Here is a 26,419-nt window from a genome sequence, read left to right as displayed (position 1 = left end):
AGCAAACTATGGATCTTGCCAAACTGCAAAGTGAGGCCACAGGGTAGAGAGGGGAGAGACTGAGAGCCCGTAATGTGTTGCTGATCCTCAAAACCATGGTTTGAAGATCAGCTGAAACATCAGGAGCTGCCACATTTTCAAATCAGTTCAATAGTTTTTGATGCAAGAATTATGGTACAGTCAAACCTTGGTTGTCAAACGTAATCCATTCCGGAAGCCTGTTCAGCTTCCGAAAATGTTCGCCAACTGAGGCACGGCTTCTGATTGGTTGCAGGAGCTTCCTGCACTCAAGCGGAAGCCGCGTCAGACATTCAGCTTCCGGAAAAAAAACATTCGAAAACCAGAGCATTTCCTTCTGGGTTTTCGGCATTCGGGAGCCAAAACGTTCCAAATGGAGGCGTTCGGGAGCCAAGGTTTGACTGTAGTCAGTTATATCACTGTTCCTTTGGCTGATCTGAAACCACTAAGTGCCTGTCTAAACAAAGATGTTGATGTTGATAATAATAATAATAATAATAATAATAATAATAATAATGTCTAGGGTTTGAAAGTCAAACCATAGTTAAGGCAGGGTGCTGAGTTCACACTTAACACCAAGACATAATTGACAGAAACTAAGGTTTGTGCATCAATAAAGAAACTGTGGCTTGTTCGTAATAAATAAACCACAGTTAAGCTGCTGGGCCGTCTTCACACACCATGCTAATCATGGTTTAACAAACCATGGGGTCCTATTCAAGGGTAGGACGAGCTCCTGACAATTATGGGGAAACAAAGCCACGAGTGTCAGTTTAGTTGTTAATAATAATAATAATAATAATAATAATAATAATAATAATAATGCTATTATTTATACTCCGCCCATCTGGCTGGGTTTCCCCAGCCACTCTGTTAAGCAACATAGAGCCATAGAGTTGGAAGGTCCCCATGGTCATCAAGCCTCCTGCAATGTAGGAAGCTTTTGCCCAACCTGGGGCTCGAACTCTTGACCTTGAGGTTAAGAGTCTCATGCTCTGCTGACTGAGCTACGTCCAACAGCGTACAGTAGCCAGGCACAAAACTCCAGTGTGTTACCACTCCAGTCGCGTGCTTTAAATAGCTGCCAAGTCTCATGTGTGGAAAAACAACTTACAAGTGTGCTCTTCTGAGCCTCGGCCAACTTTGTCGCTATGAAATATTGTATTGGAGCCAGCAATACAATGACAGCAGCGCCGACCAAGGCACTCTGGCCAAGTAAGTTGTAGAGCAGGATCACCCCCATGATAATCTACAAAAAAAGGGGGGGTGAAGGGAGAGAAGACTTTGAAAACATTGCCAGTTCTGTAGTTCATTGCACAAACCTGTATGAGATGACCTAAAGGTGAAGCTGCCAAATTCAAAATATGCTGCATAATGCTTAACTGTAAAGGGTGTGTAACAAAGGCTACTAAGTTATACTAAGTCAGACACGGGTGGTGCTGTGGTCTAAACCAGGGAGCCTCTTGGGCTTGCCGATCAGAAGGTCGGCGGTTCAAATCCCCGCGATGGGGTGAGTTCCCGTTGCTCTGTCCCAGCTCCTGCCAACCTAGCAGTTTGAAAGCATGCCAGTGCAAGTAGATAAATAGGTACTGCTGTGGCAGGAAGGTAAACAACGTTTCCATGAGCTCTGCTTTCCGTCACGGTGTTCCATTGTGCCAGAAGTGGTTTAGTCCTGCTAGCCACATGACCTGGAAAGCTGTCTGTGGACAAACACCAGCTCCCTCGGTCTGAAAGCAAGATGAGCACCACAATCCCATAGTCGCCTTTGACTGGACTTAACCGTCCAGAGGTCCTTTACCTTACCTTACTAATGCATGTTCACTCCATACATTTAAAGCACTATGATATTGCTTTAAACAGTCATGGCTTCCCCCAGAGGATTCTGGGAGCTGAAGTTTGTTTAAGGGTGCTGAGAGCTATTAGGTCCTTGTCCCCTCCGCCCAGAGCTACGATTCCCCAAATTCCCTGTAAAGAGGGATTTATTCTTAGGCCACTCTGGCAATTGCAGCTCTATGAGGGGAATAGGGGCCTCAAAACAATTCTCAGCACCCTTCACATAAGACAGCTCCCAGAATTCTTTGGGGGAATCCATGACAGTTTTAAGTGGTATCGTAGTGTTTTGAATGTATGGGGTAAACGTGGCTGTAGTATTAATTGCTCTGCCTTGTGGTGGCTATCCGAGATCTCTGGCAAAGGAGGTTTCCCCACCCCGCTACCCTGCTAGCAGGGGTGGAATTCAGGGCAGAGGTAAAACCTGTGGCCCTCCAGCTGTTTGGGGGTTCCTACTCCATCTGCCCCACCCAGCATGGCCAAAGGATAACTGCAATGCCCTTTGTGTGGGGCTCCCTTTGCACTTGATCTGGAAACTGCAGCTAATGCAGAATGCTGCAGCACGGTTGCTGACAGAAGCAATGCCCTCTCAGCATGTAACATCTCTGCTCAGAGATCTACACTGGTTACCAATTTGTTACTGGGATAACTGCAAAGTTTTCTCGCACCCACTAGCATGTTTAACAGCTGCATAGTAAAACTGCAGGAAGTCCTCAATAGCTTGGGACTAGTTTACTTGCAAGATTGCCTTACACAATTTGCAGTAAATCATTCGTTTAGTGTGGCGGCAGCTACACTTTGGAACCCCCTGCCATTTGACAGGCAGATGCCTTTGCAGCACCTTCTTAAGACATTTTTGCCTAGGCAGCCTATCCAGATACATAGGTGCTGATGTCTCTTTAATCTCTTTTCAGTTTTCTGTTGGTTTTAATCATTTTTTAAAAAATGTTTTCAATTACCGTATTTTTTGCTCTATAAGACTCACTTTTCCCCCTCCTAAAAAGTAAGGGGAAATGTGTGTGCGTCTTATGGAGCGAATGCAGGCTGCACAGCTATCACAGAAGCCAGAACAGCAAGAGGGATTGCTGTTTTCACTGCGCAGCGATACCTCTAGCTGTTCAGGCTTCTGAAATTAAGAATATTTTTTTTCTTGTTTTCCTCCTCCAAAAACTAGGTGCGTCTTGTGGTCTGGTGTGTCTTATAGAACGAAAAATATGGTGCTTGGTTTCAACTAAATAAAAAAATTGTCCAGTAGCACCTTAGAGACCGACTATGTTTGTTCTTGGTATAAACTTTTGTGTGCATGCATACTTCTTCAGATTTTTTTGGTTTAAACTATTCTTATTTATCATTTTAAAGATCCAGATTCAACCTTCCCTGTCAGCCAGTACAAGGGATGTTGTGCTAGCCTAAGGGGCAATAATGGGATGCGGGTAGCGCTGTGGGTTAAACCACAGAGCATAGGACTTTCCGATCAGAAGGTTGGCGGTTCAAATCCCCGCGACGGGGTGAGCTCCCGTTGCTCAGTCCCTGCTCCTGCCAACCTAGCAGTTCAAAAGCACATCAAAGTGCAAGTAGATAAATAGGTGCCGCTCCGGCGGGAAGGTAAACGCCATTTCAGTGTGCTGCTCTGGTTCACCAGAAACAGCTTAGTCATGCTGGCCACATGACCCGGAAGCTGTACGCCGGCTCCCTCGGCCAGTAAAGCGAGATGAGCACCGCAACCTCAGAGTCGGCCATGACTGGACCTAAATGGTCAGGGGTCCCTTTACCTTTAAGGGGCATTAATAACAGTTGTGCAATATGAAACCAAGTGCAATGGTTGCGTTAGCAGAAGTGGGATGTGCAACCTGTTGCGAGGACCATGCTAGCTCCTGGCACATTCTCTTGTGCAAACCATTCCACTAGCACAGGTAGTACACTGCTAAAGGACTTTAACATAGCACTGCATTTAATTCCTCCCAGTATTTCTTGTAAGCAGCCCAGATGTTTTGTTACAATCAAGCAGTATACGAATTTTGCCAAATCCAGCAAAATAAAGAGTCGTGCATGATGAGAGTTGTAGACAAGCAACATCTGGAGGGGCATGGGAATCTCATCCTCTGCTTTAACTGGTGATGCCAAGAATTGAACCCAGAAGCATCTCCATACATCCATGTGCTCTAACCCTGAGCTTTGATCCCTCCCTTAAGGCTCCGTCATTCTTTAAGATTCAGTAAAGTTGCGTGGGTGTGGTTTTTTGCAATGAATGAAATGAAATCTGTTGCGTCTTCCAAAAATCAGTCCCTTACTTCGATGCTCTACCTGAACGGGCATAGCCCATAGGTTGGGACACAGGAAAAGGAACCACATCAGTTGATTAGTTTCAATGGCGACCAAGTTATTGATCTGTCCCAGAGTCATCTCTCCCATGGACAGGTTGGATGTGGAAAGTCTCAGCATCTTATTATAGATCATTGCCTGTGGAAAGAAGCGGGGCAAAATGTTGGTGGGTGGTATACATTCCTTTTCTTTAAATTGTTATTATTTGTTTGCATATTTAATGAAGGAAAAAAGGAGGAGAAAAACATTTAAGACCATAAAGTGAAAAAAATAGTATATAAATGATACTGAGATGTCAGGGACCGTACTGAGGAGGAATGGTGGGAGCCACCCCTTTCCCCTGATCCTGAATCTTCCCAGGAGCAGGAGGACAGTATAGATTTAGAACAGTGGTTTGCAGAGGGGCATAGTTCTGAAGGCAGAAGCTGGGAAATACTGGATGGGGAACAGCTAGCAGAAGAAACACCGGAAGAGAGAGAGTTAACAGATTGACAGTCTCTGGATAGCACCACCCCCCCTTCTCCAAAGTCTTGAAGAGCTCAGAAAGTGTCAGAACAGAAAGTGCAGAGGGTACAAGCTCAGATTACAAGACGTAGGAGTGACATGGATTAATAGGGACGGAGGGGGTGTAAGCCTTAATTGGGAGCACCGTCATTTCTAGGAGACGGGTTCTTTGTTCTCTCACTGTGATTAGTAAAGATTCTAACTGCCACAGGGCGAGGAAGCTGATTCCCCGAAGCCTGACATGAGACTAACAACAACAAAAATACCACCATCAATTCACAATCTAAATACAATAACTATCAGTATTGTGTTTAGTTAAATGTGTAAGTAGAAAGTAGAAAGTAGAAAGAAGCCCTCCAAATGTCCAGAGAAATATCCACACAAAACTGAAATATGTTCAAATGTAGCAAGGGCTGCCTGCAATAGATCGTGGGTATTGCTGTATAAGCCTCTTAGCAACCATAAGGGCTCATAAAATCCTCTTTTGATGTCCTGCCATTAATCCCCATTCTACAGGAATAAAAGTACATGATCCCTAGGGATGTGCTCCACAAGGAGCTGGCTCGAGGCCCGAGGCCCATTGGCAGACGAACTCTACGCTACAAAGATGTCTGCAAACAAGACATGAAGGTTAGCAACATCAACCTCGCTGTTTGGGTATCTCTTGCAGATGACCACAGCGCCTGGAGGCAGTCAGATGGTGTATCCAAATCAGTGACCAGAGGAGGAATCGGAGGCAGATTTGGGGAGTGCTGCTGGTTTGTACATACTAGGCGTGGAACCTTGGGGGTGCTGAAGGGAGCGCCGTAACTCTACTTTAGGATGGAGCATGAGAGACAGGGGGCGCCGAATTTCGGCATCATTTGCGGGTGGGGAGAAACCTTCCCTTCCCTCAGCATCAATCTGTAGGGGGCAAATGTCACAAGACAGTCTGAGAGGGGGTTCATTACAGATTTATGAATTGTGGGTGTTTTTCTGTACCCCTCTTTCTTTCTTTTCAATCCAGAAAAATAAAAAAAGACTTGCCACTGCTTCAGGCCGAGGTTCCTCTCCTCAGAACAGCCTTGCAGCATTTCTGGGCCAGACTGGGCATGGGAACAATGTTTCATTTTGATGCAGTGGCATTCCTACGGCCCAGGAATGTGACAGGGCTTCTCTGAGGAGGAAGTGCGCCAAAGCTTATAAAAAGAAAAAGAAAAAAATACAACTACTCGCAGCCACCTCATAAAAATGTAAGTGAATCTGAAAGTAGTGCAAGTTACATTCTCTCATTGCCCTTGAAAGTCAACAAAATCGCTCCCCCACAACCTTTGTGGGGGACAAAATATTGTTTGAAGGTGGGATTGCGGCTAAGGGATGGGAAGACTTCTGCCCAGTTCAATTTTAAAAGCCTGATACCACTTGGTAGGACAGACCTATATAGCTGGCTCCATGATTCAAATCAGGCATCTCCAGCTGGTTTTGGACTACAACTCCCATCATCCCTAGCTAACAGGACCAGTGGTCAAGGATGATGGGAATTGTAGTCCCAAAACATCTGGAGGGCCGGACTTGGGGATGCCTGATTCAAATATTATTTCTTTAAAATCTCTATCCTGTCATTCCTCCCAAAGGAGACCAAGGTATAAAACACCCAAACACCAAAACAGTAAACATAATTTTTTAACCCTACAAACATTAGAAAACATATTTTAAAACAGTTAATGATGTCAAGATTACCAGACAATGTCTTTTAGCCCTCAAGTGCCTGAGTGAACAGTAATGTTTTACAATTTCTCTGGAATGCTATTAATGAGGGAGCAGGGGAGGGCATCCTATAAACAAGGAGCTGCCACCAAGAAGGCCCTGTCGTGGGTCAATGCCAACCAGGCACTATGATGGAAGAAGGGTGGGATGAAGCAAGATGTAAACAGGTCTTTTGCCACTGCTATCAGGTACAAAGCACACTGGAGAGACTCCTTAATGCCATCCAAACAGCCAAACACTTTTTATCAAATCTGCCCCATCCTCCTGGTCCAATTAGGCCAAAGTATGGATACTTTGAAGCCTTGACCAAGCTGTTTCACAGCCTGTGGAGTAATGCCTTTATTTACCAGCAAAGCTCCTCGTAGATTGATGCCTGTTTCTATGGTAACGTAGTAGGAGGCCTGGAGAAAGGTCCTTTGCAGGATGAGGGCCAGGAAGAGGAGAACTGCCAGGACATAGGCGGTTTTGAGGAAATTGGTTGAAGTGAGGAACGGATCTGTAGAATTCTACGGAGCAAAACGAAAGAGATTGTTTAAACTAAGAGAAAATATTGGAGGTCTAACCAAACAGCAAGGAAATGAAAATAATAATAATTAGCTGTCACCCAATTAAAGAAGGCCTAAGGCAATTCACCTGGGAAAAATGCATAAACGTGAATGTCAATAAACAATAATTGCTAAGAAAAAACTACAATTTTTCTCTAAAGTATCAAAAAGAAAAAGTAGAAGAAGAAGAGTAGAAAAGTAGAAAAGAGTAGAAAAGAAGAGTAGAAAAGAAGAAGAGTAGAAAAGAAAAGTAGAAGAAGAAGAAGAAAAGGTACAGTTAAAAATAAGAAGACTAAAATAATTCTGGAGTCTCTGATAAACAATAGTTTGTTGGTTGAAGAAACACACACACACACCCTACCTCCCCCTGTTTCATTCATGATTTGTTAAACCATAGTTTCCTGTGACATATGGATTGGGAAGCTTTTGGTATAAGTGCTTCTTACAAACCAGGGTATCAAATGTCTCGACTTGGTCTGTTTAAAAAGGAAAAGCCTATTCAAATGATACTTCCACACACAAACAAATGATACTTCCTTCCCCTATCACCTAAATTTTAGGTCCCATAAACAATAACCAACTGGGGACCAACAAGCCATCTCCCTAAAAAATATACTGTAATTTTACTTACTCTAACTGGGTAAATAGCTCCAGAGGTTAAGGCAGTGTAGTTTGCAGACGTTGCATTGGTCATGAGAATGTCGTCTTCAGTCTCGTTAGAAAAACTCATAACGATGCCGGAAATACAGAGCGGTCCAGCAAACCCCAACAGATCGGCTAAATAACGGAAGGTACTGCTCAGAAGGATTGGCCGCCCGAAGGCGCGATACATGGCAAGCCAGATGGAAGGCTTGCGGTTTGGCTTGTCCTCCACTTTTTTCTGAGAAAGAAATAATAATAATAATAATTTATTATTTATACCCCGCCCATCAGGCTGAGTTTCCCCAGCCACTCTGGGCGGCTTCCAATCGAGTGTTAAAAACAATAGCGCATTAAATAGGGTGGATGCAAATTTTCAAAATAAATAAAACTCTTTTTTTTTCCTTGTGAGGATACTGCTATGTTTATAAATCAACTTACACGAAACAACCCGAACAGAAGCGTGTTTGTCCTACAATCAATCTCTAAAACTGAATCAGTACAGGGTACGTTGAGATAAAGGGGCTTTTCTACGTAAACGAAGAACCAGCATGACTGTTTCCGCAAATATGGATACAGTGGTACCTCGGGTTACACACACTTCAGGTTACATACACTTCAGGTTACAGACTCCGCTAACGCAGAAATAGTACCTCGGGTTAAGAACTTTGCTTCAGGATGAGAACAGAAATCATGCAGCGGCGGTGCGGCAGCAGCAGGAGGCCCCATTAGCTAAAGTGGTACCTCAGTTTAAGAACAGTTTCAGGTTAAGAATGGACCTCTGGAATGAATTAAGTCCTTAACCCGAGGTACCACTGTATTCACGTTCTGTCTGATTTGCACCATTGCTTGGGAAATGTGAAGAAATATCAACGGAAAACCAGATTTAAATCATCTATTTAAACTTGTTGCTTTTCTTGCTGATTTCAGCTCATGAATCAACTCGTTGATTCAAGCTGCTTTCATTTAAAGCAGGGGCGGGGAAAACCTTTTTTATTTTTTTTATTTTTGCTGCGAGGGCCCCATTCTCTTCATGGCAACGTTCTGGGGGCCGTGTGCCAGCGGTGGGCAGGGTTAGAGGCAAAAGTGGGAGGAGCAATGATAGCTTTATGTTTGTACAGTAAGGTAACTCCTGTGCACGCACACACACCCCTCATCTTCCTTGAAGCAAGCAAGAAACATTATCAGAGTTCAAGGACATGTTCCAGCCAGGCAAAAACACTCGGGGCATGAAGAGGGACAGTGCGTAAAGCAGGTGAGGCTCAGGAGAGTCCTGAGGGCCAGATGGAGAAGCCTGGAGCAGTGGCATAGCGTGGGCTCTCAGCACCCGGGGCAAGGCAAGTAATTTGCGCCCCCTAACCCGTGGATTTTAGCACTCGAGTCTCTTCTGCGCTCCCCCAGATGTTGCGCCAGGTGCAGCAGGCCCCCCTGCACCCCCCACGCTACGCCACTGCTCCCACCACAAGTCTTCAGGACAGCCATCCGAAGGCTGGCGCGGGGAGAAGGTCTCTCCGCCCCACCGCCAGCCTTCGGAACAGCCTTCCGAAGGCTGGCGGCGGGAGGAGGTCTCTCCGCCCCACCGCCAGCCTTCGGAGGAGGTCCGAGGACAGTGGGGTTCCTGCTTCCTCGAGGAGGGCCGGCCAAACGCGCCCCCCCAAATGTTGCGCCCGGTGCGGCCGGCACCCCTGGCACCCCCCACGCTACGCCACTGGCCCGGAGGCCAGATGGAGAAGCCATGGAGGAGACTGACAATAAACCACGATGAAAGCAACTCAAAACATACATCCTATGCAGACATCCTTAGGAATATTTGGTTATTAATGAATATTTATTCACACTTCTACACAGGCAACAGTGTAACCCTTTCACATCCAAGGACAGCTTTGATCTCCAGCATGTCACTGCCACTGCCCACCCCTCATTTCTGCCGCCTAAGGCAGCTTCCTCGATTTCCCTAAAGGTAGGGCTGGTGGGGTCTGGACACATTCAAAAGCAACGAAGGCCTCGAAAGGGCGAATGTGGAATAAATTTACCTCTGATTTTGCTGTAGGTGAAATTGTCAGGCAGCAGGTACGGGTGGACTAAACAATGGCTATAAATGTTACTACTACTGCTGCTGCTGCTACTACTACTACTACTACTGGAGAGTCAGTGTGGTGTAGTGGTTAAGAGCGGTGGACTCGTAATCTGGTGAACTGGGTTCGCTTCCCTGCTCCTCCACATGCAGCTGCTGGGTGACCTTGGGCCAGTCATGCTTCTCTGAAGTCTCTTAGCCTCACTCACCTCACAGAGTGTTTGTTGTGGGGGAGGAAGGGAAAGGAGAATGTTAGCCGCTTTGAGACTCCTTTGGGTAGTGATAAATCAGGATATCAAATCCAAACTCTTCTCTTCTCTTCTACTAATAAAAATAATAATTTGATTCTTCCAAATTGACTGTAGATGTTGTTGTTTTCCCCCTGAGGGGATCCTCTATATTTATATTTTTGCTTTAGGAAAAATGGAGTGGCAACTATCCTTTGGAAACAGGACTCACAGAAATTGGAGCTGACGGTCCATTCAATTAACTATCCAAAATCATCCCACATGGAGATTGTGCTGAAGGCACTCCTATTCATTATTCTTGGTTTGACTTTGGATCCTTTTAGTTTGGTTTATTGTTCATTTGATCCCCTCCCCCACCCAACCCTCACACCCTGTAATCTGCCTTGAAACTCTTCTTGGAATAAATGTGACATATAACTTTAGAAAATAGCCAAGTAAATAAAAATGGAATTATTACCGCTGCTATTATAGTAACAGATCTTTGGTAGATTGCTTTGATATAGGACCATGAACCTGAGCCTGACAAGAGTTACCGTATTTTTCGTTCTATAAGACGCACCAGACCATAAGACACACCTAGTTTTTGGAGGAGGAAAACAAGGGAAAAAATATTCTGAATCCCAGAAGCCAGAACAGCAAGAGGGATCGCTGTGCAGTGAAAACAGCAATCCCTCTTGCTGTTCTGGCTTCTGGGATAGCTGAGCAGCCTGCATTCGCTCCATAAGACGCACACACATTTCCCCTTACTTTTTAGGAGGGAAAAAGTGAGTCTTATACAGCAAAAAATATGGTATTCTCACCACAAAATTGTGTCTGAGATAATTTAACAGCCTCATGTTCAGCATCTTTCACTGAAGGCTTTGGGGGAGAACAGACTCCTACATTCTCCAAAGGGATGGAATGCACTCAAGGCCAGCTCTGTCCCATTTTATACAGGAACAGTTTGGCTTAATCCTTCTCTCCTCAGAAACCTTATAAACCAGCTATGCATGAGTAATAGCTAGCATGATCGCTGAAATTTAAGTCTGTGGTACCAGCGTAAACAATGGCAAAAGTTAGCAGCTGCCTCAGGCCCCCAGATGTAGAATAATTTTCGGAACTTTCCTAAATTTGCCTGTAGTTCCTTTTTCAAAGCAGGTGTGGCAAGGATTGGATATGAAAAGCATGCAATCTACCCCCAAGCTTAGGCATTTTGGGGCATCGTGAGACCCCAAAACAGGATGTCCCAATTTTATCAGGACAGTTGAGAGGTATACAATGGCCATCTGACCTCTGGTGACCTCAAAAATCTCTGGTGAAGGATCTGATGAAGATGAATTTGGCTGGATCAATGGGAGAAATTATGGAAATGTGATATTAAATTTACCGCATGTTACACAATCAGAGAAAATTTGATGAAAATGGTGTACCAATGGTACTTAACTCTGGTAAAATTGGCTAAAATTTGCAAACTAAAATCAAATACCTGTTGGAGATGCAAGAAAGAAATAGGAACAATGTTTCACATGTGGTGGGAATGCCAACCTATTAAACAGTTTTGGAATGAAATATATGAAGAAATCAAAAAGATGTTTAAAATATCTTTTAGTAAAAACCCGGAGGCATTCCTTTTAGGTATAATCAAATGATATTCCTGACAATCAAAGGAAAGTATTCATCTATGCGACAACAGCTGCCAGGATGCTCATAGCAAAAAAAAAATGGAAAGGGAGAAAAAATCCATCAATGAAAGAATGGCAAATTAAATTTTGTGAATATATACATCTGGCAAGACTCACAGCATTCATGAGGGGACAATCGGACCTAAAATTATTAAAAGAATGGGGATGTGCTAAAGAGTATATGAAAAAAACATTGTTCTGGAGTAAGTATATCGGTATGTAACGAATGAAGCTTTGCAGGGTTAAAGAAAGAGAAAAATGGTGCAAAACATATAAAGATAGTGTCTACATTAGACACAACAATTTAGAAAGAGTAAAAATTTCGAGGTCTTAGAACAAAGGAAGGAAGTCAAGATGTGTATACATAACGTTACGATCAGAATGATGATATGGATTTATTTGTAGATGTGTTTTTGGTGTTTGTTTGTTTTTTCTAGTGTTTTTTGTTTTTGCTTGTTTGTACTGCTTTATTTTGGATTCAATGTTTGTAATTTTTGTTGTAATGTTGCATTGAAAATAAAAAATAATAAAAATAGGAAGATGAATGAACTTGGGTGGCTTTAAAAGTGGGTTAGACAAATTACTGGAAGGTAAGATTGCCTCAGTTGGCTAACAGCCACAATGGCTGTGTTTGACCTCAGCTATTGGAGGCATTATAGGAATCAAAAGCAGAGCGAGTGGCTGTCACAATCAGGTTCTGTTCCCGCTCAGGAAGTTACCTTTTGCTCCTCATACGCATCTTTCAAGCGGACGTAGTTTGTAAGGGCTCGCATGGCGATCGGCAGTTTCCCAATCGCCTTCAGGTCAATAGGCTTCCTGTGAGCTGATATGATAAGCGGATTCATCCACCAGTAGGTTGCTTTGGAGAGCAAGTTGACGAAAGGCTGCAGGAACCTCACACCCAGATCCTGTAGATCTTCGGGAGGCTTCACTTTCTGAGGGTCTGTGAAAAACACATATTTCTGGAGATAAAAACAACAAAGAACAAGTTGAGTGGCAGGTGATTTTTTAAATGCCCCCCCCCATTTCTTTTATTTATTTCTTTTATTTATATACAGTGGTACCTCGGGTTACATACGCTTCAGGTTACAGACTCCACTAACCCAGAAATAGTACCTCAGGTTAAGAACTTTGCTACAGGATGAGAACAGAAATCACGCAGCAGCAGCGGGAGGCCCCATTAGCTAAAGTGGTGTTTCAGGTTAAGAACAGTTTCAGGTTAAGAACGGACCTCCAGAACGAATTAAGTACTTAACCCGAGGTACCACCTGAGAAGCACAGGGATTATTCCCCCATACGGGGTAGATCCACATGTACATATTTGTACTACACTTGATCTTAGCCAAAAGGACTAGAAGCGATGTACATATTTGTAACTATGTCTGCCTTCAGGAATCCAACTGTGAACTGATGTGAGTAAACTTCTTTTATTGACTTTGAATAAGGTTGTGGCATCTTTATTCTTTTAAGAGGGATTTAAGGGAACTGACCAGGAACGTACAATTCAATCTGAGACAGACTGAATTGTATAATAGTGAGAAGCTCACATGATCTTGCAACCAGCTATCTGCTGTGCATGTAAAAAGGGGAATGTAACTCTGCTAAGTAAAGGAACTTGCTAACGTAAATTAGGAAGGATATCAATAAACAATATATCCTCTCCTGCCACCCTGAACATTTCCACAGCAGAGACCTGCGGAGGGGCTGCACAAGAAGAAGTTCCTATAGGGCAGGGTTTCCCAAACTTGGGTCTCCAGCTGGTTTTGGACTACAAGTCCCATCATGCCTAGCTAGCAATCAGCTGGAAACTCAAGTTTGGAAACATTGCTATAGTGCATGAGAAGTGGGGAGGTTGATATACACACTAATTCAAAGCCTCTGCGTGATGCACCTTTTTGTGTGTGTGTTTTTCACAGGGTCCTAAATCTGTAAGCCATCATTTCAAAATATAGTGGTACCTCGGGTTACATACGCTTCAGGTTACACACTCCGCTAACCCAGAAATAGTGCTTCAGGTTAAGAACTTTGCTTCAGGATGAGAACAGAAATTGTGCTCCGGCGGCGCGGCGGCAGTGGGAGGCCCCATTAGCTAACGTGGTGCTTCAGGTTAACAGTTTCAGGTTAAGAACGGACCTTCGGAACGAATTAAGTACTTAACCCGAGGTACCACTGTAAACACTCCAAGAGCTGGAAGATGATGGGAGTGATTGACTTCAGCAAGGGCTAAACTCTTCCACTCTACTGGCTAGTGGCTGGTAGATAACACAGCAAAGTTATATCAAGCCTGGAATCTATGCCAAGCGGAACACACCCTGACACGGATGACGTTGATCTCCACTGCCATCAATAACCCATAGAGCACAACCATCAGTCCGGTGATGCAGAAACGCAGCTGCTGAAAGCTGAACCCATCTTGGCAATATCTGACCAGCTTGATAGTTTTGGTGACAAAGGCCATGACCCAGTACAGAAACAGAGCTGCGACACAAAGGAAGAAATAACACTTAGTTATACATAGGTATCAGTAATCTCTAATCTATCAATCAATCTGTCCAGAGTCTGCTGAGGATATAACCAGTTTAAAAACAGAGGTTATGGAAACAGTGTGTTGTTTACAATGCTTTTCTTCTTCTTTGGCGATTGTCTTCCATAAACATGGTTTTAACAATGAGTCCGTAAGTGACTGTGGAGGCCATTTCTGGATCCACACGTCCTTCCACAGTGGGGACATTGGTTTCTGGACAGGAGTTGATCACGTTGTGGATTTGCCAAGCATGCCTTCCTCTTAGCACGTTTCTCCTTGTGTCCTGAGTTCAAGTGTCTTCAAAGCCCATGACACCTTTGGTAAAAGCTATTCTCCAACTGGAGCGCTCGCAGGCCAGTGTTTCTCAGTTGTCAGTGTTTATACTACATTTTTTTTTAGATTTGCCTTGAGACAGTCTTTAAACCTCTTTGGTTGACCACCAGCATTACACTTTCCATTTTAGCCATACTCAAAGTAGGCCCACCAATCTTAATGGACGTGGCTAACTTAAGTGCATTAATTTTGATGGGTCTACTCTGAGTCGGATACAATCCATTAGAGACAACTGAACAAGGCTGACATATAATAGGCATCTAAAGTGCATCAATGTGGGGGTGAACGAGATCGCTATCCTAAATCTGCAAGCCCTTTTCTCAATGCACTGGTGTCTTCTGCTCTGTGGAATGCACACAGCCTCTCTAGCTGTTGTGTCTCTGCCATGCATTTCCACAGAGGGAAAACACACGTGTGTCTCATTTTATTCCTCACAGCACAAATATTTATTTATCAGCAGGGAATAATCAGCATGGCTTAGGTTGCACCAGTTTGCTCAAAAAGCCCACTGAAAAGAGAGTGTGTGCTTTTTAAAACAGAAACAAAAAACCAACCGCTTACCCAGAAGTAGTTTTGGAAAATTTGAGGTCTCAATATTGTGGTAATAAACGATAGATGTTGTCGCCGCTACAAATCCCATTATAGCAGGGAGGAAGAGATGTAGGTGGCGGGACTTCAACTGTCTGCAGGGGAACAAGGGTGATGTCAAAAATGTGACTGGATTGCCAAGTATCGAGTTCAAGCAGATAAACTATAAAGCTCAGAAGCCCCTGTTCAGATCTCACCTCTTCAAAAGATTCACTAGCCAGCCTTGGGCACCAAGCCTACACCACAGGACCGGCTCTAGATGTTGTTTTGTAAAGTGCTTTGAGGTGGGTTTTGTTTTGTTTTGTTTTGTTTTGTTACGATCACATGGTGAAATATACTCAGAGTCGCAAAGTGATTTCATGCTCTTTATTCAGCTCATAGTGGTGAGGAGGAATGAATGAAAGTCCCCTCACAGTATCTGCTATATACACAATGGGCTGCACATGATTGGCTAATTCCGGAATTCTACTGTAAGCCAATCAGGTTGTGGATTCACTTCTATCTGGAGCAGGATTGGGTGGTTCCTGCCAACCAATCATACTGCTGCATTGTTCTAGGACCAATCAGACTGCTGCATTCTGAATCCTATTGTTCTAGGACCAATCAGACTGCTGCATTTTGGATCCTATTGTTCTAGGACCAATCAGACTGCTGCAGTTTGGATCCTATTCAACTCAGTACATAACACATGGTTATATAAATTTAATGGCATAAGTAAAACAAATCCCAACAGACTCAGGCAGCATGGTCAATGGTCAGGGGACATAAGAGTTGTGGTTCAACAACTTTTGGAAGCCACAAGGTTGGGGAAGCTTGGAGTAGGATATTGCTAAAAAGCACACGGAAAGATGGTAGAAAGCGAGGATATTAGGATAATATGAGCTTTAGCCCAATGGCCCACCTAGACCTGTGGCCAGCCAGATGTCTGTAGGAAACCTGGAAGCAGGATGTGAGCTCAAGAGCATTCCCCCTATGATGTGGTCTCCAACAACTAGAATTCAGAAACACTTAATGCCTTTGACTGTATAGGCCAGGGGTCAGCAACCTAAGGCCCATGGGCCATAAGCAGCCCATGGGGGTCGTTTAACCAGCCCATGGACCCCCACTGCCCACTGAGGGACCCCCGCCACCCGCTCGGTTGGCTCCTGTGGACCACGCTAAACCAACATGGAGCAGAGTGGGGACTGCCTTCCACGATGCTGGCCGGCTTCCCATTGACTGCAGGAAGCTCCTGCAGTCAATGGGAAGCTGTGCACACCTCTTCCACGCCAGAAGGAGCCCCAGAAATAGCATTTGTGCATGCATGCACACACACATACACACACATACACACTTTGCCAACCCCTGGTGCAGGCAGAGCTAGCAGCCATGGCTAGCAGCCACTGGTAGGATGAAGCTCTAAGTCAGGGGTGTCAAACTCAAATTCATCGGGGGCCGCATCAGCAGTTTGGTCACCCTCAAAGGGCCGGTTGTATCTGTAGGACTATGTGTCCACTCTTTATTATCATAAATTATTGTCACTGCATTCAATTATTACTGTTTTTTGTAATAATGTAAGTAATAACTAGCTCTGAAAGCAGAAACATAGTCAAAATAATGGCAAGTAGATATTCAAATGTACAGGCTGGCTATTGCAGATACTGCGAATTCCCACAGGTTCCTCTCCTTCTCCCTGGGAGCAAAACTCCAGAAACAATAAGTGAACTAGGCAAGAATTTGCTTCCTCTTCTTGCCCCCCACCCCCACCCCCAAACCAGTCGCCTCAAGATCTCTCCTCCTCACTCTGCCTAACAGTAGGGCCAGCCCCAAACGCATCCTCGCCAGGCCCCTTTCCGCTCTTGTTTTTATTGCCAGGCTTCTGCCCCTTGGGGCTTCCGAGGGAAGCAGCAGACACACAGCCTGCCCTTCTCCCTGCCTGCTGCGGAACAGCTCGGCCTCTCGGACCAAAGCAGGAACACGGAAGCAGCCTAAGCCGCAAGCAGCATCTGCTGCAACCCCTGGCAGGCGCTCCGAAGCCAGTGCGCTGGCTGCTGCAGCTGCCCGCCGTTTCCTTGGAGGGAGATGGAGCGCGCGCCCAGCTGGGCTGGCGGCTGGGAGGGAGCGGGGGAGGGGCCAGGGCGGGTGTGGGGAGGGGAGGGGGCAGGGCTGCCTGCTGCAGTCACTCTGCTGCCACGTGCCCCAGTCCCAGGAGGGAGAGGAGAAAAGAAGGTGCTGCTCCGGCCGGGGTATACAGCGTGCCGTATAATAAGCGCGCCGCGCAGCCTCACACCTACAGAATTTTTGGCGACCTAACCGGAGCCCAGCTTCTTCTCACCCTGCCGCTCCCGTGCATTTGCTAGCTTCAGCGGCTGTGCCAGGGACTCAGTCAGGCCCGCGTCCCGGAGCTTGGCTGGCGAGCATGTGTGGCTGATCTTCGCGTTGGAGGAGGGGGGGTGGATGGGCGGGCTGCGGCGCAGCTGGATCGCCGACCCTCTTGGGGCACAGCTGGCCCGGATTGGTGGTCTCTCTCGCCTGCCTTCCCCCACCCCATTCACGGCTGCCTGTGCTGCGGGGTCTGCTCGGATGTCCTAAGAGGGGGGTGGGGTGGCGAGGGAGCCCTGACTTGCGCTTTCGCTCCCGGCCCTTGATCCTTCTTGCCCAACCCAAATCTTCACCCTCCAACTCAGCCACCCACGCGCCCTCTTCCCAGCTCTGGGGCTCGTTGCAGTTCTCGCTTCCTCTCCACAGCAAAAGGAAGGGAGGGGAATAAAAACCCGGGGCTGCGGCCGGTTCCTGTCTTTTAGAGAAGCCGCTTGCCCGGAACTAGGATATAAGTAGATATTCAAATGTACAAGGGCCACATGACGAGGTCTGGCGGGCCGGATTCGGCCCGCGGGCCTTGTGTTTGACACCTGTGCTCTAAGTGTTTCATTTCTTGGCTGTAGTCTACTAGGCAGTCCGAGGACAATTGTGGAGTGGGATTCAATCACACACTGTACCAGCAACTTCAAGTTGAGCAATAAATGCTGATATGGAGCTGTTGCGCAACAAGCCGCCTTTCCCAGAAGATCAGACTTTTTGCAATAAGGAAAGTGGTGGGAAACGCATCGGAAAACATGAGGCAGCACTTGCTTTGACGCAGCTTTGCCCAGAAAACAGACCAGTGTGAACAAATAGTTGAGGTTGTCTCATCTCCCTGCGAGCAAAAGCAGGATGGATGCTGGCCTAGAAACTCCTGCTGTTTCAAGAGGGAGACGAACAACAGCAAGGAAAGTGAAATGTTCCACCTGCTGCTGGCATTTCTGTCTCAGTGTCTGTTGCAGCTGGGGAGAGTTAAATAGAACGGCAATGCCTTTTCCCTTTAGGAAGCAAAGAAGAAAGAGGTTTGCTATCCTTTGGGAAATGCTATGAGCTTGGTTTTACACAAGTAGCAAGGGATATTTTTTCTCCCACTCCGTAAGAACGTAAGAGATCAGGTCAGTTGCCCACCGTAGATCAGTATCCTGTTCTGACAGTGGTCAACTTGATGCCAGTGGGAAACCCACAAGCAGGGCAGAGGAAGGGGGTACGGTGGGGGCGGGTGGACCCAGGTGTCACCACTGAGGGGGGTGACAAAATGCCAGGCGGCACTCACCACAGGGCCTGCAGCGTGCCCGAGCCACACGTCTCTCCTGGGAATGACACGGTAGCTTGGGTCCACGCTGCCCCAAATGGTCCGCCCGTTGCCTCCCCATCAGCTGTAGGGCAGCTGAGTGGGAGGAGCCAGGCAGACTCCTCAGAGGCCCCACAGAGCGTCCTGCCCCAGCCGGCCCTGCCCCGCGGGCAGCCGGCCCTGCCCCTGGGTGCAGGGCACATGCACCGGCCCAGGCGCCCAATCGGCTTGCTCTGCTGCTGCCCACAAGCCAGAGTCAAGGACAATAGCCCTTCTCCCTCCCGTGGCATCCAACACAACTGTGGAGGTGGAACATAGCCATGAAGCCTAGTAGCCATCAACAGCTCTCTCCTCCATGAATCTGCCTAAACCTCTTTTAAAGCCATCAAGGTTGGTGGCCATCACTGTGGGAGCGAGTTCCAAAGTTGAACTATGTGCAGCCAAGCACTTACGCATCTGAAACGATGCCCTCTCCTATTTCACACACGTGCACAAACAGGAGGGTGAACGTCAGGATCCATCGCAGGTTGTGTCCGGGGAAGTGAAGCCAAGTGTTGTGATGGATCTGAACTTTTGAGCTTTGACTTCCCCATCCTGAAACATACAAACATAAGTGTCAAATGATATTCCTGGGGACTCCTAAAACCCTTGGACCCTTTTGGAAGCAAATGACAATAAAAGCATCATGAAGGAACTTCAGACAGATTGGCTTAGTTTTATTGATTACCTCGCACTGGCATAGTGGTCTTGGGAGGCAGGGTTTTTTTAACAGTAATTCTACTATAACTCTTTACAGAAGCTTCTCTGTCTTTTCTTGAATTTCGCAGACTCATACAACCATAGAATGGTAGAGTTAAAAGGTGCCCCAAGAGTCATCAAGACTGTTTTTCAGTACCCACCCCATGTACATATGCAGTGGTACCTCAGGTTACATACGCTTCAGGTTACATATGCTTCAGGTTACAGACTCTGCTAACCCAGAAATATTACCTTGGGTTAAGAACTTTGCTTCAGGATTAGAACAGAAATCGTGCAGTGGCGGCACAGAGGCAGAAGGAGGCACCATTAGCTAAAGTGGTGCTTCAGGTTAAGAACAGTTTCAGGTTAAGAACGGACCTCCAGAGCGAATTAAGTACTTAACCCGAGGTACCACTATATAGGTATAGAGCAGGCTTCCTCAACCTCGGCCCTCCAGATGTTTTGAGACTACAATTCCCAACATCCCTGACCACTGGTCCTGCTAGCTAGGGATCATGGGAGTTGTAGGCCAAAAACATCTGGAGGGCCAAGTTTGAGGAAGCCTGGTATATAGCAACACAAAAACATTTCAGACAGGAATGTTCCAAACAACAATGCACATAACTTAGCAGGTCATAAGCTCTCAGCCGTATTACTTACCAATGAACAATATAGGAAAGGTGATAAATAAGAGGAAAACATGAGGTACCAAATTGAGGGCATCCAGAAAGCAGACGTTCTTTAAGAAGCCGGCGCTGATGTTATAGGCAGAAGGGTTGTCGTTGCCACAAAATGCGACTTTCATTGCTTCCACTCAGTTGCGCTGACGAGAGGGAAACAAACCAAATGTTTGTGATAACATCAGGGAAAATTTTGGGGGGTGTTTATTTATTTGCTTGTTAGCCCAAACACAAACCTGTCCTTAGCAAACAGATCAGATCTTTGAAGAATTACAGGACTAGAGGAGACTCTACGAAGAACAGCACGAGGTCTACAGGGCAAAGGACCAAAACTTGAGCCATAGCCACACCAAATAGGGGCTCAGACTGGCAAACACAGTCCAGGTACCTTCATAACAAGGCTGTAAGGTAGGATAGACTGAGAAAAAGAGGTTTTTTGGGTTGTTGTTGTTAATATACCACCCTATACTCCGAGGTCTCAGGGTGGTTCACAGAATTATTTAGCTCTGATACCAAACCCAGTATGCTCCCTGCCGCCAGCAAAGATGGATTGGTAGGTAGCAAATCCTGAGCAGTAAATTATATGCTAACGTGCACAAAATAAAGGCGTATATTGTGTACATAACGCATATACAGTGGTGCCTCGCAAGACGAAATTAATCCGTTCCGCGAGTCTCTTCGTCTTGCGGTTTTTTCGTCTTGCAAAGCATGGCTATTAACGGCTTAGCGGCTTTAATAATAATAATAATAATAATAAATTTTATTTATATCCTGCCCTCCCCAGCCGAAGCCGGGCTCAGGGCGGCTAACAACAATCAAATAAACAATCAAATAATCATACATTCTAAAAATATTTCATTATAAAATTAGTTAAAATCAAATTGATGGCAACCGATTAAGCAAGATTTTGTGCAGGTTGCCAGAGGAGGGGGTCAGGCTGCGCCCTAACCAAAGGCCTGGCGGAACAACTCTGTCTTGCAGGCCCTGCGGAAAGATGTCAGGTCCCGCAGGGCCCTAGTCTCTTGTGACAGAGCATTCCACCAGGTTGGAGCCGCAGCCGAGAAGGCCCTGGCTCTAGTTGAGGCCAGCCTAACCTCTCTGAGGCCTGGGACCTTGAGGATGTTATTATTTGCTGACCGTAGGTTTCTCTGTGGGACATACCAGGAGAGGCGGTCCCGTAGGTACGAGGGTCCTAGGCCGTATAGGGCTTTAAAGGTTAAAACCAGCACCTTAAACCTGATCCTGTACTCCACCGGGAGCCAGTGCAGCTGGTATAATACTGGATGAATGTGCTCTCGCAGCGAAGACCCCATAAGGAGTCTCGCCGCGGCATTCTGCACCCGCTGGAGTTTCTGGGTCAGTCTCAAGGGCAGCCCCACGTAGAGCGAGTTACAATAATCCAGTCTGGAGGTGACCGTCGCATGGATCACAGTGGCTAGGTCAGGACGAGAGAGATAAGGGGCCAACTGCTTAGCTTGGCGGAGATGAAAAAATGCCGCCTTTGTTATAGCTGTAATCTGTGCCTCCATAGAGAGGGAGGTATCGAAGATTACACCCAAACTCTTAACGGCCGGTGCTGGCACTAATTGCACCCCCGCAAGAGATGGGAGTTGCCCCCTCAATCCCATATCGTCCCGCCCCAGCCAGAGGACCTCTGTCTTCGAAGGATTTAACTTCAACCGGCTCCCACGTAACCATCCAGCCACAGCTTCCAGACATCTGGTCAGTGTGTCTGGGGCCGAGTCAGGATGGCCATCCATCAACAGATAGAGCTGGGTGTCATCAGCATACTGATGGCAGCCCAGCCCAAAACTCCGGACAAGCTGGGCGAGGGGGCGCATAAAGATGTTAAAAAGCATCGGGGAGAGAATCGCACCCTGAGGCACTCCACACACCAAGGAGTGGCGGGATGACAGTTCCCCCCCAAGCGCCACCCTCTGTCCCCGACCAGAGAGAAACGAGCGCAGCCATTGAAGGACTGTGCCCTGGATCCCCACGTCGGCAAGGCGGTGGTCCAGGAGTTCGTGATCGTGATTAAGAAAAAGGAAACAAACTTGCAAGAACTCCCAAGACGTTTCATCTTGCGAAGCAAGCCCATAGGGAAATTTGTCTTGCGGAACGACTCAAAAAATGGAAAACTCTTTCGTCTTGCGCGTTTTTCGTCTTGCAAGGCATTCATCTTGCGAGGTACCACTGTATAAAAGAGTTGAGCCCTGTGCTGTACTATATTTCTACAGCATAATGTTAATACATTTTTTTTTAACCATTATATGCATTCTTGAATGTATCTGCTTAAGTGCTGGCGACTTTAGGAAACCTGGATTAATAATATACAGTATGTGCAGTGTTGTCTATCATATGAACAGGGATGGGAGCCTATGGCAATTTTGGTTTCTCTCAGTTTCTCACTTTTCCAATCTTAAATTCAGTTCTCCACATCCATTTGCTATTGTTTGTTTGTTTGCTTGCTTGCTTGCTTGCTTGCTTGCTTGCCTGTTTGTTTCAAAGAGTTGTCATGAAAATTCGCCAGCATTTTGGTGAGAAATGCTCCTAATAAACACATTTTTTGTATAAACATTCATCTAAGAAGACATTTTTGAATGCTTTTCCCTCAAATGCCGCACCCGTCATCCTTGTATTCATGCTTTATACTGGAGAAATGCATTGCAAAATTTGGAGAAGTGCGAATTTTGAAATATGGCTGTGTTCCAGAGTTCAAATATTGTTCCAGAAAATGCAGATATAGATAGGTTCATTTTTAAACGCAAACTGAATCAAATTTCACCCGGATCTCTAGCTCCAACTCACATCCACCACAGACTCTGTGGCCAGAATTCTTTATCTGGGAAACGCAAATTGCTAACGATGAGATGTTATTTAATCAGAACTCCCAACAAATCATCATGAGTTGCTTGGGCTGTGTTGAAGAAAGCCAGAGAGTATTGAGAAAATATCTTCAACATATCCCATACAACCCATGCTGACTTATGGGGAGTTATGATTAAATAACATCTCACCGTTACCAATTTGCATTTCCCAGATAAAGAATTATGTATGTGTTAACTGCTGGTGGCTACTTTTTAAAAAAAAAATCTTACAAGGATTTAGATTTTGATAATATCTCAGATACTAATAACACAAACTATTCTTAACTGCTTCCCTCTCAACCCTGAACAGTATTAACCATTTATATTTAATGTGCATGTCCAAACTTGTATGGAACCTGTAACACTGGGTAGTATGCCATGCTAGTCTTACTCAGAGTAGGCCCATTGAAGTTACTGGATATGAATAACTGAGGTTCATTACTTTCAGTGGTTTTACTGTGAGTCAGATTTAGTTGAAATTGTTTTTCCCCTCTTTCTCCAGAGTTTGGATTATGTGCAATGGACCTAAATCATCCCGGACACGAACCTGCCAAAATTAAGTCCTCTTCTCTCTAGCTGATTTCGGTGAGAGAAGTTAAACATGTGCTGAATTCATTCTGATTGACATCAACAAAAAATCCAAGGCTGCAATCCTACACACACACACTGAATTACAGATAGGTAGCCGTGTTGGTCTGCCATAGTCAAAATAAAAAAATTCCTTCCAGTAGCACCTTAAAGACCAACTAAGTTAGTTCTTGGTATGAGCTTTCGTGTGCATGCACACTTCTTCAGAACGTGAACACACTTCTTCATGCACACGAAAGCTCATACCAAGAACTAACTTAGTTGGTCTTTAAGGTGCTACTGGAAGGAATTTTTTTATTTACACAAACTGAAGAGAAAGCAATTGTATACCCACTCACAGGCAAAGTAAACCCCATTAAACTCGATAGGACGTAAAGTGGATCTTATTTCGAGGTGAAAATACTTCGGAATATGCTGCAAATACGCTGAACATCTTTAGCTGGATTGTGAGGTAAGTGTGTTAAGAAAAAGCACAGACTTATTGTCACAGTTGTGTACAAAGGCGTTAAAACGACACTACAAAGTAACATGTGCAACTATATATTACCAACTATACAAATACTCTCCCCCCCTTTGTTTTTACAAAAAGCTTAATGCACGCACTTGTACAGTCCCTGGTTTCATTATTCCGTGATTCTGTGCTGCCATCAGGTTTTGTGCGTTGTAACCAGTTTCAGAAAAAGAAATCTCTCACCCACCCAGTCTAAACAATACAAGAGAGCAAAAGTGATCTCTAGGTCGGAAACGGTAAATAAAATGTTAAAACAGCTCCCAGTGTCAAACCCTAGAGAAGCAGAGAAGGAGTTTGGGGCTGGGGAGAGGAGGGGAGAGACGAGTTTCTTCCAAGGAAGAGGAGGGAAAAGTTTAGGAGCAGACAGCATTTTCAATCGCAGATCAAACCCGGTTGTAGAATTACTTACCTTCCCAAACAAACACACACACGCACACACTTTGCACAGAATGCCAGGGCACACTTCTCCAGGTGGGACCCTGATCACGGAGGCGGAGGAGATCTGCTCCTCTGGAGGAAGCAGACACAAGCAAGACCCAGAGTGGCTTATTTTTAGGCTGGTGATGGGGAGGTCAGCTGCTGCCTCCTATCGGGTTTCCAAAGTGAAGAGATTCTTCTTGCGTCTTTCTCACACAGGCACTGTGGCGGGAAGGAAACTAGGGAGAGAGACGAGCAAGCTTAAAAGAATCACACTTTATATGGGTTTTTATCATACAAATTCCTCCTTCCTCTGCACTGAATGAAGGGTACCCAAGCGAGAGGGATGGGAGAACCTGCCAATTTTGGTTTCTCATTTTAAGTTCAGTTCCCCACATTTCTTCCATCGTTTTGTGATCGTTTTATATATTAAAAAGTCCTCGTGAAAATTCATCAGCATTTTCTTGCACCTCTCTCCTTATAGACACATCTTTCCATGCAGTTTTGCCCAATATACACATTTTTGCAAAGCAGTTTCCACCTTCTACCATGCATTTTATACATCCTATTTTCCCCAGCGTTATGCACACTTTACCCTAGTGTGTGCATTCTTATACACATTACTTGGCCAGAGAAATGTATTACAAAATTCAGGAAAGTGTGGGTTTTTATGGATGGCTGCTTTTCAGTTCACATGCTGTTTCAAACTGAATCGGATTTCTCCCTCAGCTGTGCCAAAAGCGGCTAAATCATAATAATTAGGACTTCATTTCCAAGGATGATGTGTTCCCCCCTTTGGTAAGGCACCTTGTCCCTTTCAAATCTTCCTGACTGAAAAGCCCCAAAATGCTGCTGTTGCTGTTATTGAACAACATTTAAATAACAAATGATAATATGTACCTCGGGTTAAGTACTTAATTCATTCTGGAGGTCTGTTCTTAACCTGAAACTGTTCTTAACCTGAAGCACCACTTTAGCTAATGGGGCCTCCTGCTGCCGCCATGCGATTTCTGTTCTCATCCTGAAGCAAAATTCTTAACCCAAGGTAATATTTCTGGGTTAGCGGAGTCTGTAACCTGAAGCTTATGTAACCCGAGGTACCACTGTAGTAGGGAAACAGGGAGCCAAACCAGCAAAAATAAAAAATAAAAAAACCCAAGTCAGAACCCGGTGATAGCAGTTTTCCGCAATGGCACAACTGTGGCATGTAATTCTGCAGGAGAATAGACAAGCCCCACCCCTTATAACAGGCATAGGCAAACTCGGAAAGACTCAGAGCCGGCCCTATTATTAGGCAAAGTGAGTAGACCAGGCATAGGCAAACTCAGCCCTCCATATGTTTTGGGACTACAATTCCCATCATCCCTGACCACGGGTCTTTTTAGCTAGGGATCATGGGAGTTGTAGTCCCAAAACATCTGGAGGGCCGAGTTTGCCTTATAGCAGGGGTGATGAGCACTTTCTTTAAGCTCATTGGCCACATTCCCTTCCGGGCCACCTTTCAAGGGCCACTTGTTAGTGGTGGGCGGAGCCAGAAGCAAAAGTGGGTGGGGCAACTCATGTAAATTCTACCTTTGTACAGTAGGCTAGTTTCTGTGCCCGTACACATGCCCCCTCTTTGTCCACCGTCCAGGCAAGCGAGAGGCAGATCGGAATTCAAGGACACATTCCAGCCAGGGAAAACACTCAAGGAGGGTGCAAGGCAGGGCCTGTGTCATGTGAGCTGGCTGGATCCACAGGAGGGAAGGTTTTCGGTTTTGTTTTTTTTTTAAAAAAAGATGGCCTTGCCACAGATCGAACCCAATTAATTTTTGTTTGCATATTAAGCCGTCTGCCATGGTTACTTCATAGCTGAACCTGTATACTACGGATGTTTGATCCATTCCCATTTCATGTTATGAAATACAGTGGTACCTCGGGTTACATACGCTTCAGGTTACAGACGCTTCAGGTTA

The 26,419-nt window shown here is 45.5% G+C and overlaps 1 protein-coding gene across 10 annotated transcripts in view; it reads right to left on the bottom strand.

The window, feature by feature from the left end:
- The window catches only part of ABCC9 (ATP binding cassette subfamily C member 9), a 92,318-nt gene extending 67,698 nt beyond the window's left edge, over positions 1-24,620 (bottom strand). For 3 of the 10 annotated variants that reach the window (XM_082238706.1, XM_082238708.1, XM_082238707.1), the window contains exons 1-10: positions 24,457-24,620; positions 20,062-20,224; positions 19,116-19,257; positions 15,006-15,127; positions 13,899-14,065; positions 12,307-12,549; positions 7,597-7,845; positions 6,768-6,926; positions 4,153-4,308; positions 1,133-1,267 (exon numbers count right to left, since the gene is read on the bottom strand). In XM_082238706.1, coding sequence (XP_082094832.1) covers positions 1,133-1,267; positions 4,153-4,308; positions 6,768-6,926; positions 7,597-7,845; positions 12,307-12,549; positions 13,899-14,065; positions 15,006-15,127; positions 19,116-19,257; positions 20,062-20,206 — 1,518 coding nt within the window. In that variant the 5' untranslated portion in view covers positions 20,207-20,224; positions 24,457-24,620. Of the gene's footprint in view, positions 1-1,132; positions 1,268-4,152; positions 4,309-6,767; positions 6,927-7,596; positions 7,846-12,306; positions 12,550-13,898; positions 14,066-15,005; positions 15,128-19,115; positions 19,258-20,061; positions 20,225-23,495; positions 23,615-24,456 lie in introns of all 10 variants that reach the window. The other 7 variants (XM_082238711.1, XM_082238703.1, XM_082238710.1 and 4 more) reach the window with 4 other exon arrangements.
- Between the last annotated feature and the right edge of the window lie 1,799 nt (positions 24,621-26,419).

The sequence above is a fragment of the Podarcis vaucheri genome, assembly GCF_965113315.1.
Source record: "Podarcis vaucheri genome assembly, chromosome: 10".
Lineage (NCBI taxonomy): Eukaryota > Metazoa > Chordata > Lepidosauria > Squamata > Lacertidae > Podarcis > Podarcis vaucheri.
Note: the sequence above shows the minus strand (reverse complement) of the source record. Positions and strands in the feature narration are given on the sequence as shown.